Genomic DNA, 18,582 nt, shown 5'->3' on the forward strand with positions numbered 1-18,582 from the left:
GAAAAAGGGGAGAAGAAAAGAGAGAGAAAGAGAGAGTGATATATAAGAAGATAATGATGATCCGAGAGGTTTTTTTTTTTTTTTTTTTTTTTCCTTGTAAGACCCTGACCAAGTTATTCACGGTAGATAATTCGGAATATTATGTCGAATGGAATTGGACTCCTGTTATAATAAATCATAAAAAAGGAGAGAAAGATATACATAACTTTTACATATGTATATATTATACACCTTTATATATAGGTTCTCGGTCTTTCGTAACGAGCATAAAAGAAACGCTTCGATGATTTATGTTCCAATTTCAGTAGAAAAAGTTGTTAGATGAAGCCTCCAGAAAAAAGGGAATATTAAATTATTTTATTATTAATATATATATATATATATATATATATATATATATCATCAAGACTTCCGGTTGGGATTTGTAGAGGGAAAGAGCGTGAAAGTGAGCGGAGGTGAAATAGGGTGGAAGTGAGTGAATAGAGCAGTGAAGGAGATAGGGAAGGTCAGAGCAGGTAGAAGGAAAGTCAAAGGGAGCAGGAGGCAGAGAGAGATAGGGGGAATTGGTGAGTGAGAAGAAGAAAAAGGTGAGAAAGGGAAGCAGGTGAAAGCGAGGTTAGGAGTTTGTGGCGACGACAGCGACATCGGTGGAAGAGAGTGGAATCAGGTTTGGAGGAAAGAGTCGGTAAGGCAGGAAACAGGCAAGCGGATGAGTGAAGAGAAGGGGATAGGAGGTGAGAAGAAGAGAGGGAGGAAAACAAACGCAGAAAGGATGGTTAGAACGAGAAGTGAGAGCCGGGGGAGAACGGCAGGAGTGAAGGAAATGTGGATGAGGAAGAGGGAGATGGAGGATGAAGAGGAAGAGAGAGCGTTTAGAAGAAGTCAGAAGATATCTAGATCGCCGGGGAGGGGTGAGGAAGGAAGAGGTGGCGTGCAAGAGAAAAGGGAGGTGGAAGAGGGGCAAGAGGAGCGGATAAGGGAGATGGAAAGAAGGGAAGTTAGAGTGGAGCTGGACCAAGAGTGGATGGAGGAGGTGAAGAATATAGTAGAGAAAGAGATTAGTGGGGTGAAAAAGGAGCTAGATAGAGTGAGAGGGGAGATGGCGGAGAAGGTAACGAAATTGAGGGAGGAGATGGAAGAAAAAGAAGCGAAATGGAGGGAGGAGATGGAAGAGAAAGAAGCGAAATGGAGGGAAGAAAGAGAGAAACTGGAGAGAAGGATTGAAGATTTGGAGGGGAAGCAGGGGAAGGGGGTTGGGGGAGAGGGTAGCAAGGTAGGGGTAGAAGAGGAAAAGAGGGTGGCAGGGCGAGCAGTGGATATGGGGGCGAGGAAGGATGAGGGGGAAGGGATTAGGTGGAAAGTGAAAGAAATGGAGAAGAGGATGGAGATGAAAGAAAGGGAGGATAGGAGAAGAAATGTGATAATTAGGAGAGTGATAAGGAGAGGTTCTGCGAAAGAAACGGCGGAGAGGGTGTTGGATAGAATAGGGGCAGGTGTGAAGGTAGAGGAGGTGGAGGAGATAGGAAGAAGGAGGAGGGAGGGGGAGGAGACAGTCCTGAAGGTGAAGCTAAGGAACGTGGAGGAGAAAAGGGAAGTGATGTGGAAAAAGAGCAAGCTGCAAGGGAGGAGGGAGCTATTAGGGGATGATTGGACGTGGAAGGAGAGGAAGATGCAATGGATGCTTAGGGAGGTGGGGAGCAGGGAGGCAAGGAAAGGGAGGAGGGTAAGAGTGGGGTATGGGAAGATATTCATAGATGGAAAGATATGGGTATGGGACGAAGAAAAAGAGGAGTTGAAAAATGGTAGGGAGGGGGGTATGAGGGAATAGAAGGAGAAAGGGAGGAAAATCAGGGGGAAGGGAAAGAGGGGAAACGAAAGATGGGAAAAAACTAATAGAAGGGGGGGAGGGAGTGGGACGGGGGGAGGAAATTGGAAGATAGGGTTCTGGAATGTAGCTGGATTAATGAATAAGGATAAGGATTTTTGGAGGGTAATAGAAAAGTGGGAAGTAATTGTTTTAATCGAGACATGGATGGAGGAAAAAAGCTGGGAGAAGGTAAGGAGACGTTTACCGGGGGGATATGTGTGGACGGTGCAGGGGGCGAAGAGGAGGCATAAGAGGGGAAGAGGGATAGGGGGAATGGTCGTGGGGGTGAGGAAGGAGATGGCGGGGGAGGGGGAGGATGACAAGGAGGAAGAGGAGGAGGGAATCATGGTGAGGAGGGTGAAGGCTGGGGGAGAGGTTTGGACGGTGGTAGCGGTGTATGTGAATGGAGATATGGAAAGGAAGTTGGGGAAGATAAGGGGATGGATGGAGTTGCAGGGACAGGAGGGGAAGGTAATTATAGGAGGGGATTTCAATGCAAGGACAGGTGAGACAGGAGGGAGAGAGGGAGGAGAGGAAGGGGAAGAGGGGAGAGGTAGAAGGTCCAAGGATAAGGTGTTGAATAGGGAGGGGCGGTTGTTAACGAGTATGATGGGAGAGGTTGGTTGGGAGATTTTGAATGGAGGTATTGAGGGGGATGAGGAGGGAGAGTTTACATATATATCATCAAATTTTTATGAAAAAAATAAAATAAAATAAAATAAAAAGACAGAGAAAGAGAGAGAGAGAAAAGATGTAAATAACAAATATATTTGTAATTAAATATTATATCATTTATAAAATATATTCTATAATTATTTTATTATAACATAAATTATTTGTAAATGTATTATAATATTATTATTATATTTATATAATAATTAATTTATATTTATATCGTATAATATTAAAATTTTATTTTATTATATTATTTTATTATTATTTATTATAATATTTTATAATTTATATTTATATAATTAATATAATAATTATTATATTTATAATAATAATCATAAAGTTTATTATAATATATGATATAAATATAAAACAAAAGAAAATTTTTTAATATTAAAAAATAATTTAATATTAAAAATATATAAAATATTCTATTTATGCTTAAAAAAAAAAATATATTAAAAATTTTATTATTTATTTATTGAACTCACACTTGGGAGAACTTAGCACGTGTTCGTGCATGTGATACTCGTTTGAGCTGGACCTTTTAAAAGACCTTTTTTATTGCTCGTAGATTTCCATTATTCCTTTCTGTACCAGACAAAAAAAGAGAGAAGAAAGAAAAAGAGAGAAGAAAGAAAAAGAGAGAAAACAAGAGAATATCATCCGTACATCGACCTATAGGAAAGTTCTAACGTTCATTTACCACTTTCCGGGTGAGTATTATCGAACCGTCACATTTCTCCCTCTCAAGCATCCATCCCCTTACCGCCCTTCGTCCCGCCCATCTTACAAGGTTCGACAATAAAGGGGACGTAACTTCATTAAGGAACCCCAGGTCAGTTTGTTCGATCACGTGCCGAGAGAATAGACAAGCATCGTCTAAGCTTGGATTTTTATCCAGTCAACTATTATTGAACGTTATTTAACATACTTATTCCTTTTGGGGGGGGGGGGGGTTCCTAGTTACGCATACTAATATCTAATTATATATGTATAATAGATTGACCAATAAATAATATTTTACAATTTTCAGTATTTTATTATGTAAATAAATAATATTATAGTATTCTATTGGATTAGATATTTAAATAATATATATATATATATATAATATTTAATAATAATATTATAATATAAATAAAATATATATATAATACACACAATACTATTAATTTATTATTATTTACTATTACTAATATATTATTAATTATACAATAACATATAATAGTATTGTAATTAGTTGCATATTAAATAATTGTTTCTAAACTTTTTAATATTTTATAGATAAATATAAAAAAATATTCGATTATATTTGAATTTGATCTTTCCTCATGATAATTATCAATTAATGTGAGTATGAAGAAAAATTCCAAAAATAAATATTTAATAGTTGTTGGAAATGAACTTTAAACTATTGTATTATTATACGATTCGTGAAAACAAATTTCATTTCATCTGACTGAGGAACAGAGAGATGGGAAGGGTGGGTTGTTCCTGAAGGTTTTATTCGTTCCATTCATCGGCAAACGTATGCTTTTTATCGTGGTGCGGTCTCGAGCATTTAAAAAGAAAAAGAAAGAAAGGGACCATTGTATTAACAGGTGCTCTGCTATTAAAAGCAGAAAGAAAGAGAGAAAGAGATAGACAAGACAGATAAAACCGGTCAAAATGTATGAATATCTGCAAAAAAAAAAAAAAAAAAAATGCTCGAGTTCCATTTGATGCACCCTCCCCCCCCCCCAAAAAAAAAGAGAAAAAAGAGAAAAGAAGAAAAAGATCGGGTTAAAGTCGCGAATCGAGAATGAAACTCTCACTCGATTGAATAAATTTTCATTCAAGAAAATATTCGTTTCTGTTATAAAAGTTGAATCGATATATTTTGTGCCGAAAAAAATAATACAAATTCGACTATAATTAATATTGAAATATATAATTATAAATATCTTTGATATATTTGTAAAAATTGCATAGAGATTTATTGGTCAATCCTTGCATAATAATTTTGATATTTAAATAAATAATTATAAATGAACAGAGATCATAAATATTAAATATAAAAAAATATAGACTAAAATATTGTGTAAAATATGAAATATTTGATTTTATGTAGAAAGGAATAAAGCAACCAATTAAGTAAAAATCTAGGTCAATGATTCATTGGCTCGACGATGAATAAAAATGAATCGAATCGATGAATGCACTGAAAAAGAGAAAGCCATTTAAAAACAAGGAGAGAAAAAAAAAGAGAGTAAATAGAAACATCTGCCAACGAGTAATACTCTTTGAATCGAGAGTTTCCTGGAATTATGTTTTACACAGTCCCATTCATGATTTCCCATAGAAAACGAACGTACAACTCTCGATCTCTGTGAAAAGACGCACACCAATAATAACGAAAGTGAGTCAATGTGTAACTATTACAAATATTCCACTTCTACAAACAAGTATAATACTATAAAAATATATTAGTCGACAATATATCGATAAAATAATCGAGTTTAATGTTTAACCGTGTAATGAGCCACACTATGCGATAAAAACTTGCATCACACAAACATTTCCGGGATATTTGTATCACCGCACCTAATCTACTTCTTCCTCATGATAACTAAAAAAAAAAAAAAAATAAATATATAAAAAACAAAATAATTGTATAATAAATCCATTTTTTTCTCATTTCAATGTTTTTACCTAAAACGAATTGAAATGTTTAAATCTCCAACGAATAAACTTCTAATTTATTTGTTTTAAATCAAAGTGTTGATTGAAAAAACAAAATGATTTCTATGCGAGATTTAAAACATTTCAATTTATCCTCGTATTGTAGAAAAAAAAATAGGACAATTTAAGATAAAGGAAACAAAGTTGAAAAAATAAATTTCTTTATGAGCCATGTCAATACTACAGTTTTATTGAATAAATGTTGATAAAACTGATCAATTAGGTCATTTCTTGTAGACACAAGCTATGTACGTGACCTAGTAATAGTCTCTTATTAAGGATTCTCTTCATTATCTATGCAATTACCGGTTCGTTAATTTGCCAAAAGCCAGTTAGGGTGAGAATCGACTTATTGAAAATTTACGTAAACGTGTACACATGAATACACACATACTAGGTCAAAAGTTTCATTATAAAATCATTTTTTTTTCTTATTCCACTAACAATCTTAAATTACAGACGAACAAAATAATTTGTATTAAATATATTAAAACATAAAAAAACATTTAATTTAATTGTATTTACATTTAACCCTTTGAGTACTGAATACTTTTACTTAAAATGTTTTGTAGGAACAGAGAATAATTTATTATTAATCCAATATAATATAATTTAATTATAATTTAATACAATTTAAATATATTTTATAATAATTGTAATATTTAAATAATATAATTATATTAATTTAATAATAAATTATATTTCATAATTAAAGTTTTTATTTTTGAATATAATTTAATTAATTAATATAAATATTAAATTACTTTACATAAATATTAACAAACACACAAAGTATATGATTCGAACGATAAGGTAGTAATTTTTTACCAAACGTATATATGCGTCCATAGCATTCAAAAGGTTAATCTTATTTTACAATAATCCAGTATATAACACACTAAAAACTTATACGAACTGAAATAATTCTTGAAATTATATCTACGTTTATTTTGAAAAAACCTGTATCCAAGGTGGACAAAAAAATGTGTGTGGGACAGTGGATGCATAAGAGGTAATTGAATCGCCCGTATGATTTCATTAAACATTATACTAATGCACGACTCATGGTAGAGTGCATTTATTATGACTTTGTATATAAATACCCGGAGAATTTAAAAAAGAGAAAGATAAATAGCACGGATAAAGAAATGCGTTTCATTTTCTCGGAAATAAAAGAAAATTAGTCTATTTTTATCTCACGTATACAAACACACACACGCGTACACACACAGTTTCTTACACAAATACTACTTTTAATGATAACGACTAACGACTAATAAACTCGTCTAACTTGAAAAGAAAATACTGAGTGAAGATGTTGAAAGATAAAAATAAAAAGAAAGAGATAGAAAGAAAAACATTGTTTATCTGTCCCTTTAAAAATTAAATACGATAAGAATATCTAACAATAAGTGTATGAAATAATATTACGTAATATTTTTGAACATCTATTAAAAGTCAATATTGGTCATTTAACACGTTGAACGCCACGTCAGTCATCGATGGCTGACACTAGACTTTACGTTTAGGCCGCGTCCGTCACAGGTGACTGACACGTTCAACTATTTTTTCAATACAAAGTAACACCTGTGGCCTGACGGGAATATCCCTAAGAATTCGCGTGGCGCTCAACGTGTTAAACACCTAGAGAGACAGGTATTATGTGTGTACGTGTGTATGAATATGTATATATGTATATATACTATAATAAATAACGAGCAATATTCGTGGCCTCATAAATAAACAAAAAAGTAAGGGCGGATTGGCTTTTAGGAAGATGTAAATTTTTGAAGAGAAAAAAAACCAAGAATATTAATCTTCGTCTAACGATTCTTTTCTTTTCTTTTTTGACACAACATTGTTATATTCTTTTGTAATCTATTCTGAGAAAGGGTTGAGCATAACTTAAATGAAAATTTGGAAGGTAATATAGGCGAACGTATAATCTGCTTCTATAACTTTGATGTAAAATAACTATAATGGATTAGATTTACCTTGAAGTAATATCAAACAACGTTATAATGTAATGTAATAATTATACTAATAGTGTAACCTATATAAATTGTTATTTTTCTTTACTATTAATATCGGAATGACTATAATGTAATATAATACTAATGTAATATTAATCAAATTTATAAAAAAAAAAATTAATAAAACTGTGCTGTCTCGAATAAATTCTCTTATCCTACGTGAGAAACTAATATAAGAAAAAGAATTTAATAAAAAAAAAAGTATAAAGTTAAAAAAAAAATAAAAAATAAATTTTGAAGAAAAGAATCTGACAATCGAGAGAAGATCGACAAAATGCACGCAAGTGTTCCTTTTACGAGTGATGGTGGTGGTTGTGGTGATGGTTGGTTGAGTGAAGCGACCGAAAGATTTTGCATATGAATGAAACGCGTCGTTTTTATCGTTCTCTGACGAAGAAAACGAACGAAGATGTAAAAAAAAAAAAATTTTAAAAAAAGAAAAACTAAGAGAAAGAGAAAAAGAGAGAGAGAGAGAAAGAAAGACGGGTCGATACTTTGCTGAAGTTCGTCGTCTGTCGACTCGACACTACAAAAAAAGAAAAATAGAAAAAAAAAATAGAAAAAGAGAGATGCGGATAAATGGAGATAGAAAGAGATGAACTTTCCGTGTTATCGACAGACTGACTGACAAAACTTGAAACGCTCTCTTACGTCTTTAAGTAGTCCCCATCTCACCTATCACACACCACCCACCCATCACCACCCTCCCCCTATTCACTCCTATCCAATTCCCAGTTTCTAACTTCTCGAATTATTTAAAGATTTTATATACATATACAAGTAATTATATATTATTTATATTATATATATATATATATATATATATATATATATATATATATATATAATATTTTTATTTAATTATAAATAAATGTATAAATTTGATATATATGATATTTCTTATAATGAATATTTTATATGACCCTTGACACTATCCAAGAAAGAGGGAGAGAGAGAGAGAGAGTGAGAGAGAGATAGAAAAGGAGTTTGACCTATCGAAAGTTTATGCTCCGATTCGCATAACACTCAATACTACGAGTCGATAACATCCACCCCGAGAATTCACACTCTGCCGATCTAATTAACTATGCTTCTTCTCTCACGTCTATTACTACTCCCTTGTATCAACAAACTCGGGTCATTGTGCCGATATTATTAGAAACACTGACATGAGAAACGGAACGAAAGAATAAAAAAGAATTGAAAAAGAGAAAGAAAAAATGAGAAAGTAATTGAATCAAAATAGAAAAAGTACAAGAGAAAGGGAAACTATAATGTGTACAGCAAAATAATCTAATAAAAGAAAAAAAGAAAATAATACCAATTAATCCTAATTAAAGTTGTATAAACATCAAAAATAATTCTATGTAACTTTTATTAGCTTCTTTTTAATTTAAATATTATTCTATGTATGTTATAATTTAAATGTATGCAGTATGTTATAAATATTTAAATAAAAAAAAAAGAAACAATATTAAAATAATTTTTAAATATATTATTATTCTATTTTTAAGAGATGATTTTATAATATGCACATTTTAGATTATGCACCAACGAGATGCATCTCGTTTAAAATTCGATTTATCTACGCTTAACTATGCTCGTAGATCGATACTATCGTTTCAAACGAGCCTACCTATGACTACTGCTAACTTCTAAGGATGTGGGCGTGTGGAAATAAATGCAAAGAAAGAAATAGAGAAAAAGAGAAAGAAAGAGAGAGACTATACTCGTTTTGTGTAGGCATTTCTCGTTCCTGGGAGCACAGACCTCTTCTACCGGTCATTATCACCCTCCTTCTTTCAACTCCCACTATTTATCCATTTATTTCATTTCTCCATCCTTTTTTTTTGTTTTTTCACTTGAATTTTACTTTCTACATACGATAATCAATCGTAGAATGAATTATGAAATTACGTTAACGTGATAACGAGCTTAGACATGTTTGTTCGATTCTATTTATGGAATTATACGTATTGTATTCTTTGCAATCAATTGTAATTATCATTTAATTAAAAAAAATAATAATAATAAAGATTACAAAAATAAAAAAATAAAATATTATAATTAAAAAATTCAGTAAGTAATATTACTATTTTAATATTAACTATGCTAATTTTAATGATTTTAACTAACATCTACATCAAATATTTCATATTTTAATTATATAATTTTTATGTGAACAAAAAATTCCTAGATAATTTAAAAATACTTAATTGTAAGTGAGTCTTGAAATTTGAAAATTGAGTCACAAAAATATCTATAATCTAATTTTTACTTTTTTTTTAGATTTTTATTTAATAAATCAGATTTGTAGTAAAAATTGTATTGATATTATATTTATTCGAGCTCGTAAACATTCGTTTTTCTCCGAAGTTTATAGTATGAAACTGAGAAAGGAATGTATGTAGCCCCAAGGAATAAAAATGATGAAAGAATTCATACTTTGAAAAGTACCGATATAATCAAATTTTACGTAAATCTCGGAAACGACTATAATTTTGCAATTAAGTGACAATCATATGAACGATATCGTCAGATGCTTGCTTGACGTGAAAAACTTACATATATATATATATATATGTGTGTGTATATATAAATACACATACAAATATACAGTTGCGTGCATTACGTAAAGCCATAAACTCTTCCCAACGGTCATCGTACGGCTCAGTATACCGTTTCTCTTTCTTTTTTCTTTCTTATTTATTTTCTACCTTTTTCTAAGCTGATTAACAAACCTACAGAGTTGAAACCCGCAAAAATTTATCTCGAAATAACTTCAATTAAAATCACGCGACTATTTATTTTATCTTTCACGTTTTTTTAACACTAGATATACCAGACCAGTCATTTTGACTGGTGTCGGGCCATTTTAATTCAAAATGTCTACTTCATGTAATATTTGATTTCTGTAAATAATAAAGCGTTTTGTTATTTAAAAATGTCTATAAATCCATTTATCTATTAAAATTATTATTGTTAAACACTTTTTGTTATTTTTTAAGAGTTAATAAAGACTGGAAACCACAAAAAGCATTTTTTGTATACACCAATCATTGTGACTAGTGTGGTAGAAATAGGTATACTGAAAATGGCGGTATATCTAGTGTTAATCTAATTAAAATACTGTTGCTAAAATTTCTCAAAATCAAGTCAAAAAAATAACTTCGATTATTATCAAGAAAAAAAAACATACATATAATAAATAATTAAATTGTAACATTAGCAAACTAATAATAAAAATAAAGAAATTCTTTTAATGATTAGTGTGATAAAAGTTTATTGATGGGATTAAAAGGTACGATTCAAATGTAATTTGAATGCATCTCATTCAAAGATAAACCAAGCGAATTCTCCTTTGAAAGATCGCGAAATTGACATACATTAAAGGATTCTAAGGTAACTCGAGTGTGAAACATCCCATTCTAGACGAGTACCGACCTTTTCGAGCGTGACCAGAAACGATCGTCGTCGGATTGTTTCATTCAAACCTGTTAGCAAATTGTAAGTACAACGAACAATCAAACTTTCTCGTATCGATAATCACGAGAAAGTTTTTCATACTTTATTATATTATCTACATCAATGAATTATTATCAAAAAAATTGATCATTATAATAATTAAAAGACGATTTTATATTATCTATTAGGCCTCATTTACCATTAAAAAAAAACACCAGACACAAAACGAGATCTTGTAAAAATAAATTGTAAATTAAAAAAAAAATAATAAAATAAAATAAAGCATGATGAATTTAATTCATTAGATGTATTTCAATCTAATGTTATAATTTATTAAAATGTCTATATATACTATTATTATTAATTTAAAAAAAAATAGTATAAAATTAAAAAAATCATTAATTTAATTTATTCATTAAAGGGCTCATAATTGTGTTGCTTTTAAGTTGATAATTTTCAAATGATAAATATGGCCTCTAAATTAAATGAAAAATACAAAAGAAGAATTTTGTTTAATTTTTTTTTTTTTTTTTTTTTCCCCTATACAATCTAAGGCGGCATTTGATATGATAATGTATGGTTATAAGAAAAATACCCTGATTAAATCTATCGTTAGAAAATAACATCGATAGTAGAGTCAAGAGCAACTCGATAGGAACGCAAACGGTAGTCTAGCATGCCAAAGTGATCGCGTGCGTGGGCGTGACTCATATACAAATATACTTGCAGTCTCTTCTTGCGTTCCCAAAGGAATTCTCGATATATTCGACCAATTTTTAAGGGTTGAGACTAACATCGATATAATGAAATAAACAATAATTATTAAGACAATGAACATAAAATAAAATAAAATGGAACAAAAAATATCAATGAAATTATAAACAAATTTTCTAAGAAGCATTAAATTAAAAAAAGTAATAATAAGAATTTTTCTTAAGAAATCTGTTCAAATAAAAAGTAAAATAATTATGATTAATTACTGAACGTTTTGTATAATACATATAAGAGGACTCGCACACGTGTTACGTTCTTCTGTAAAACTATAATACATCTCGCGTATAATAGCACGTGTTCTCAACGAAACACAAACAGGCTCGTGTGTTTGACTCTTTCCAGAGAGACCTACTCACGCTTTCCGGTATTTATTTCTAACGTATACATATATCATATACTAATATGCTGTTTGTTGGTGATCTTACATTCCGATCATTGTAAAATATATTCCGCTAAATAGATTCGAATAAACAGGGATAAATATAAGAATATTTAAATATATGAATCATTAAATCAACATAATTATTTATTATATTTTTACAAATATTTTTTCAAACAATTTTTCTATTTAATTCTAATCATTATTTTTATTTATTTATATTTTTCTTTATTTAATTTATTTTTATTAATTTTATTAATAACGTTACAAATAAACAGTTCATATATGAAGCAAAAAATGTTGTCTGTTTCTTTCTCTCTCTCTCTCTCTCTCTCTCTCTTTCTTACATATTTTCTAATTTTTTTATTAAAAAAATGCGTAACTCGATTACTCCAACATACTGTCGAGAATAATAAAATCGATTAATCGCGAGACAAACGACAATTTTATGATCATCAACTATTTGATTAAAAATTAAACAATTAATTATGAAATTAAGATTCAGCTTAGAAACAATTAATCATTAAAAGAACAAACGTTATTGGTGTTTCGTTTCGATTAGACAGCAAATCATAAAAAAAGATAATGTTAATTCTATTTTACGTGTATATATGAAAATCTGTAAACTAATTGTAAGTGTGTAAGGAATAAATAAACTGCATCGATCCTGATATTACGATCTGTCGTCACATGTTCAAATAAAAAATCAATTATACCTTTCGATCTAAACAAATCAATGATTATCTTTTTTATTTTGTTGTTTATCTAATCTTTTATTTACTCATGTATAAATATATATTTTTGGAACGTAAAATAAAACAAATTATTATGAAAATTTCGAATGTCTGGTAAGAAGCATTTGTTCTTTTTATTTTATAAATTACAGTTTTGGAATTAGAAAGAAAGATGATCGATCGAATTGTCTAACAATTTACATTAGAAAAATAAAATATAAAATAAAAGAAAGAGCGAGAAAATGAGAGTGAGAGTGAGACATAAATAGGGGTAAAAAAAAAGAGGATTAAATACATACCGGCTATTACCGTATCCTGTAGATTATACTTGACAGCGCCAGGTTTGCCGACTTTCGGAAAATCCTTGAGTTTCCTTCCGCTTAACTTCAACTCGCCACTAAGATGAGCCTCCTCCAGGATCCGTTCGAGGCTCCTGGTGAGCTGCTTTTGTATGTGGCCGCTCATGTTTGACGCGACCATCGCCATGTTACATTTTTTGGACACACACGCGAAAGCACGAGTTGCAATAGAGAAAAAGAAGAAAAGAAAAGAAACAGAATAAGAGGACTTCTCTGATTTAACCACCCCACAACGCGACAAAGACGACAAAGGACACGGACACGTCCTCGACGAAAGAGAAAAAAGGGGAGTTAGATTGAAACGCGCACGACTCACCCTTCTCCCTTGCTTGCCACTGCACGACTGATTCGAGATACGATTAATGTATCGCTTCGCGCTTTTCGATTGTAGCGCCTTCTACTCCAACTAAGTTCAAGATGGCGCCACTACAAATTCAGCGGTTCTTTTGAAATACTTTTCTCTTCTTCTATTACATATTTCGATTGTTTTTTTACATTGCTTCGTAGAATTTATTTTACAAATTACATAACATTTGTTATTATATTTGTACAATAATGTCTATGATGGAACTATTTATATCATGATCGATATATTTCGAATAATGTCAGTCAGTTTTATAAATTATATTGTTAGTTCATTTTTTTTATTTCGTAATAATTAACTATATATCACATATACATGTATATATTATATATTTATTATAATATATAAATATACATGTTACGTTCAATTATTATTATATCCTAATGTGTGTGTAATTTTTTGTCATCTAATTTTGTTTTTGATGCCTTTCTAATTCTAATGATTGTTGATGTTCAGTAATTAATTGTTGCTGTAAATCTGATGAACATGGACTGTATCTTGAATATTCCATACTAAATTCACCTTTGCCTTCAGTAGAACTTCGTAATTCTTTTATGTAACCGAACATATCGTTGAGTGGTATTTCTGCATTAATAGTAAACCATCCTTCATTAACGTCTGTATTTATTATAATACCTCGCTTTTTATTAACGTGTCCTATTATTGTACCCTAAAAACAGAAAAAAATATAAGCATTTACAATCAATAGAATTTGATTATAATCTCTAATTATTAGATATATTTTACCTGGAATTCTTCGGGTGCTACTATTTCTACTAACATGATAGGTTCTAAAATATACCATAAACCTTGTGTAAACGCATCTCTCATAGCTCCTTGAGCTGCTAGATTGAAAGCATAATCAGAAGAATCGACGCAATGCTGCATACCATCAAGCAATCTAAATTTCAAACCAGCCAATTTATGTCCACTGAGATATCCTTTTTGACACATTATTCTAAAACCTTTTTCAACACCAGGTATATACTGCTTGGAAATATTCATTCCAACGGTTTCATCCGAAAATATGAGTTCAGTATTATGTTCAGGAGGCAATGGCTAAAAAATAATTTCTATTTCAAATCATAATCCTATGATATACAAAATACCTACATACTGTAGGAACGCGAAATACTATTACATTATTTATTATATATTATTTACCTCCAAAATACCAATAACGCGCCCATATTGGCCTTGTCCACCTGATTGCTTCTTATGAAGGTAATCAAAGTTAAATGGCGTTTTTAATGTTTCACGGAACGCAACTTTAGGTTTTCCAAGTAAAACTTGACAATTATATTCACGTTCTAATCTTTGAGAATAGATTTCTAAATGAAGTTCACCCATTCCAGAAACTATATTTTCCTATAAAGATTTTCTTATATTATTACACTTGATATTACATGCATACCAATGAAAAATCTTAATATTTGCTATATAATTTACCTTACTATCCGCATCATAATAAAAGTGGAATGTCGGATCTTCCTTCGTAAATCTTGCTATACCTTTTGAAAATTTATCACGATCTTTGTTATTTTTTACTTGAATTGACATAGACACAACAGGGTCAGCTACATGAATTGATTCTAAAGATAATTGTAACTTTGGATTGATAGTGAAGGAATCACCAGATGCACAATCTACGCCAAATAATGCAAAAATATCTCCGGCATAAATTGTATCGACGTCTTCCATTTGGTTCGAATGAAGACGAACCAATTTGGCTACACGCACCTAAGAATTTATTTAAATTTTAATATATATAATTCAAAGTATATACATATATTTTCATAAAATACTTCATATATTGCAAACCTTTTTCTTTGTTCTGCTATTATAAATAATATCTGTTTTCTTTAACATTCCTTGATAACATCGAAAATATGTTAATTGACCAAATTTTCCAACTTCTAATTTAAAAGCTAAACCAACAAAGGGGTACTTATTGGAGCGCGTTGGATTTAATACAATTTTCTTACTTTCATCCCTGCAAATATAAAAAAGTTATTTTATAAATTATTATAAATATAAATAATTTATTAATTTTGTTTTGATTATTCTGTATAAATAAATGTTACCCAGAACTCTCATCAAAAGCCAAATTTTCAACTTCTCCTGGATTAGGTAAATAATCAAGAACCGCGTCTAACAATGGCTGGACTCCCTTATTTTTTAAAGCAGTTCCAACAAGAATAGGTGTAAATTTTCTTTTTAAACAGGATCTTCTTATCGCATCTTTTAAATCTTTTTCTGTTGGTTTTATTTCATTTAAGAATAATTCACCAAGATTATCATCAACATTGCTCAAATGTTCTATTAATTCTGCTCTTCTATCATCTGCCTCTGTAAATTCATTACAAGCAATTCTATTAATATTTATTAATAATATTAATTGATTTGTTACATACCAACTTTCATATCCTTTGGAATATCATCTTCCCTCACAATTTCTCCAAAATTGCCTTCGAAATATAACGCCTTTTGAGAAACTAAATCTATTATTCCTTTACAATTGCTTTCTAAACCAATAGGTAATTGAATAAAAGCTGTGTTATGTCTCAGTTTAGTTCTCATTTGTTCCAATACTCTTACCGGATTAGCACCCATTCTGTCTAATTTATTTATAAATGCTAAGCAAGGTACATTATACCTATGCATTTGACGATTAACAGTAAGAGTTTGTGACTGAACACCACCTACGGCACATAAAACCAATATTGCGCCATCCAAAACACGTAAAGCTCTTTCCACTTCTACGGTAAAGTCTACATGCCCAGGTGTATCAATTATATTGATATTATGATCCTTCCATAATGTATATGTCGCAGCAGATTGAATTGTTATGCCTCTTTGTCTTTCTAATTCCATACTATCCATTGTAGCACCGACATTATCTCTACCCCTTACCTATGTAACAATAATTTAATATAATATATACAATCAAAAACTATACAAAATTTAATAATTATATATCTTACTTCATGCATTTCTTCTATGCGTCCAGTATAATACAATATACGTTCTGTTAATGTTGTTTTACCAGAATCAATGTGAGCAGATATTCCAATATTCCTAATTTTTTCAATAGGTTTATGCTCAGCAAATTTTGCATGAGATGCCCAAAATCTAACATTTTTCTGTAAATTTAATACCGGTTAAATTTTATCTAATTATTTTAAGATTATATTTTCAATTATAGAAGGTTAGAATTGTTACCTTGTAAATACACGTGTTTAATTGTGACAATCGATTTAAATTAAAAGGTCGACTAAAAATTGATATTATCGTCATGATTTATTAATTATTTTTTTACACAATTACACTCTAAGTTTTTTATTTATTAATATTTAAGCACTATTATAAAACAAACATAGAATGAAAGGATTCATGGACCGACCTTAAAAAGGACGCCATCTAGTAGTATATTTGTAACCATTAGTTTGTTTTAATTTGTGATCATAACAACCGTGCATCTTATCGATAATATGTAATTAACAACATATTAATTAAAATTAAAAATGCATTTTCAATGTGATTTAAACAATTTACTTATAACTATAATTATTTATTAGATATTATTTCGTATGTTGTTAATTCAGTGACAATTAATTTTGTTACCTGTCAAATATTGCTATAACCTAAAAATTAGATACAATTATATTTTACACATTTATTAACAGAAGAGTGTAAATACGTGTAAGTAATAAGGTAAAGAAAAGTGTAGAAGAATTATTTAAAATCGCAATGCCATTACCCGCTGCCTTGGTTGCACGTCTCGCAAAACGTGGACTTATATCAGGTTCAGAAAAACATGGTATGATATTAACTCAAAATAATTATTTACAATTGATATTCATAGTCAAATATAAAGTTCATTATTAAAAATATAATTTTCTTAGGTTCTCCTTCATTTTTTACTTGTATTATCTTTTTATTATTATATTTATAGATTCAGCAAAAAAAGAAGCAAAAAAGAGAGTGCACGAGGAAGTAATTGCTGAAGATTACGATAATGCAAAGGATGAAATTAGTGAAATCGATATATCACAGAAATTTATGGTAATCTTGATATTAAAATGAAAAATTTAAGTTTATTCAAAACGAAATCATCAACAATATTTTTCTTACAGGGTTACAGTGGCTGCCCTAATAAATATAATATTTATCATGAATGTACAAAAAAGTGTAAAGAGTTTTGGGGACTTGGTCAAATCCAACCATCAGAAATATACCTAAAACGTCAAATGAAATTAATACAGAGGTATCCTTTACCGGAAACATGGAAAGCAGTATACGACTCAGGATCGTAAGTAAACTACTATCTTTCTAGACATACATCACAACTATGTATATTACAGGTAATTTATTTATGCTATATTTTGTTAACATAAAAATATAGAGGCCAGCATTATTACTGGGATTGGTCATCGGACTTAGTAGCTTGGTTACCACCAGGTCATCCTAAATGTCAGATATCTCAACCGGCATCTCAGTTGCGTGAAGAATTACATCTCAAAGCAGCTGATCAAGATGATAATCTGTCCAGTGATGAAAGCGGAAGTGAACAAGAACCTACAGAAGTAAATAGTTGTTGTTTTTACTTTTATATCTTAATATTTTACACAGTATTATATATTTGGATATATTCTATGTACAGATAGATGAAACTGAACCAAAAAGAGAACGTAAAGTAGAAACTAAAGTCAAATATAAAGGTGCAGATAATAAAAGGCATCAAAGATTGGATAAACCCGAAAATAAAGACAAAAAAGATCGTACTTTGGATCCTATGGATCCAGCATCTTACAGCGACATTCCAAGGTATAAAAAAAAACGTATTTTCTTATACATTCATAGTATTTTTTATTTCTTATAATAAATTATGGTTTTTGTTTAAATATTCTGTAGAGGAAAATGGTCAGATGGATTAGCTAGACATAACGAAGCTAAAACAGGTGCTGATACTACAGCATCAGGGCCACTTTATCAAATGAGACCATATCCAAGTCCTGGCGCTGTTCTTAGATCAAATAGAGCAACTAAACCAGAATCTGAAAATAATGGTAAACCAAAAGTATCGTTCCCTGAAAAACCAGAGTAAAAAGATATAAAAATGTTACTGGACTGTCATCAATGTTCATTCGATTCAAATAAATTATTTTTTAAATTATATGTATATTACATATTCCAATTTAAAGAAAAATA

The 18,582-nt window shown here is 30.3% G+C and overlaps 3 protein-coding genes across 5 annotated transcripts in view; 1 reads left to right on the forward strand and 2 right to left on the reverse strand.

Moving 5' to 3' along the window:
* The window catches only part of Lrch (Leucine-rich-repeats and calponin homology domain protein), a 68,596-nt gene extending 55,154 nt beyond the window's left edge, over window positions 1-13,442 (reverse strand). For all 3 annotated transcript variants that reach the window (XM_015335369.2, XM_089177180.1, XM_015335368.2), the window contains exon 1: window positions 12,948-13,442. In XM_015335369.2, the coding sequence (XP_015190855.1) occupies window positions 12,948-13,134 (187 nt within the window). In that variant the 5' untranslated portion in view covers window positions 13,135-13,442. The remainder of the gene's footprint in view (window positions 1-12,947) is intronic.
* A 187-nt stretch (window positions 13,443-13,629) lies between these two features.
* mEFG1 (mitochondrial translation elongation factor G 1) lies at window positions 13,630-16,786 on the reverse strand. The gene is made up of 9 exons (XM_015335367.2): window positions 16,594-16,786; window positions 16,356-16,514; window positions 15,786-16,284; window positions 15,456-15,720; window positions 15,193-15,364; window positions 14,821-15,111; window positions 14,536-14,739; window positions 14,119-14,430; window positions 13,630-14,041 (listed from the first exon to the last, which is right to left on the reverse strand). Exons 1-9 carry the CDS (start codon window positions 16,666-16,668, stop codon window positions 13,778-13,780), a joined length of 2,241 nt encoding a protein of 746 aa, XP_015190853.2. The 5' UTR covers window positions 16,669-16,786; the 3' UTR covers window positions 13,630-13,777.
* A 65-nt stretch (window positions 16,787-16,851) lies between these two features.
* Window positions 16,852-18,547, forward strand: PQBP1 (poly-glutamine tract binding protein 1). The gene is made up of 6 exons (XM_015335292.2): window positions 16,852-17,191; window positions 17,327-17,436; window positions 17,508-17,683; window positions 17,777-17,957; window positions 18,035-18,198; window positions 18,286-18,547. The coding sequence occupies exons 1-6, from the start codon at window positions 17,122-17,124 to the stop codon at window positions 18,476-18,478; spliced, it is 894 nt and encodes a 297-aa protein (XP_015190778.1). The 5' UTR covers window positions 16,852-17,121; the 3' UTR covers window positions 18,479-18,547.
* Window positions 18,548-18,582: the final 35 nt, after the last annotated feature.

Source organism: Polistes dominula, unplaced genomic scaffold, assembly GCF_049000335.1.
Source record: "Polistes dominula isolate Pdom_NZ unplaced genomic scaffold, Pdom_raw_medaka contig_20, whole genome shotgun sequence".
Classification (NCBI taxonomy): domain Eukaryota; kingdom Metazoa; phylum Arthropoda; class Insecta; order Hymenoptera; family Vespidae; genus Polistes; species Polistes dominula.

Excerpts from the sequence above, each read along its gene's own strand:
- mEFG1 (XM_015335367.2), bottom strand. The coding sequence starts at position 16,668 with ATGACGATAATATCAATTTTTAGTCGACCTTTTAATTTAAATCGATTG. Across the intron at positions 14,740-14,820 it reads ATTATGATGCGGATAGTAAG|GAAAATATAGTTTCTGGAAT; the intron begins GTAAATTATATA and ends AAATCTTTATAG. Across the intron at positions 14,042-14,118 it reads TAGCACCCGAAGAATTCCAG|GGTACAATAATAGGACACGT; the intron begins GTAAAATATATC and ends TTCTGTTTTTAG.
- PQBP1 (XM_015335292.2), top strand. The coding sequence starts at position 17,122 with ATGCCATTACCCGCTGCCTTGGTTGCACGTCTCGCAAAACGTGGACTT. Across the intron at positions 17,437-17,507 it reads ATATATCACAGAAATTTATG|GGTTACAGTGGCTGCCCTAA; the intron begins GTAATCTTGATA and ends TTTTTCTTACAG. Across the intron at positions 18,199-18,285 it reads TCTTACAGCGACATTCCAAG|AGGAAAATGGTCAGATGGAT; the intron begins GTATAAAAAAAA and ends AATATTCTGTAG.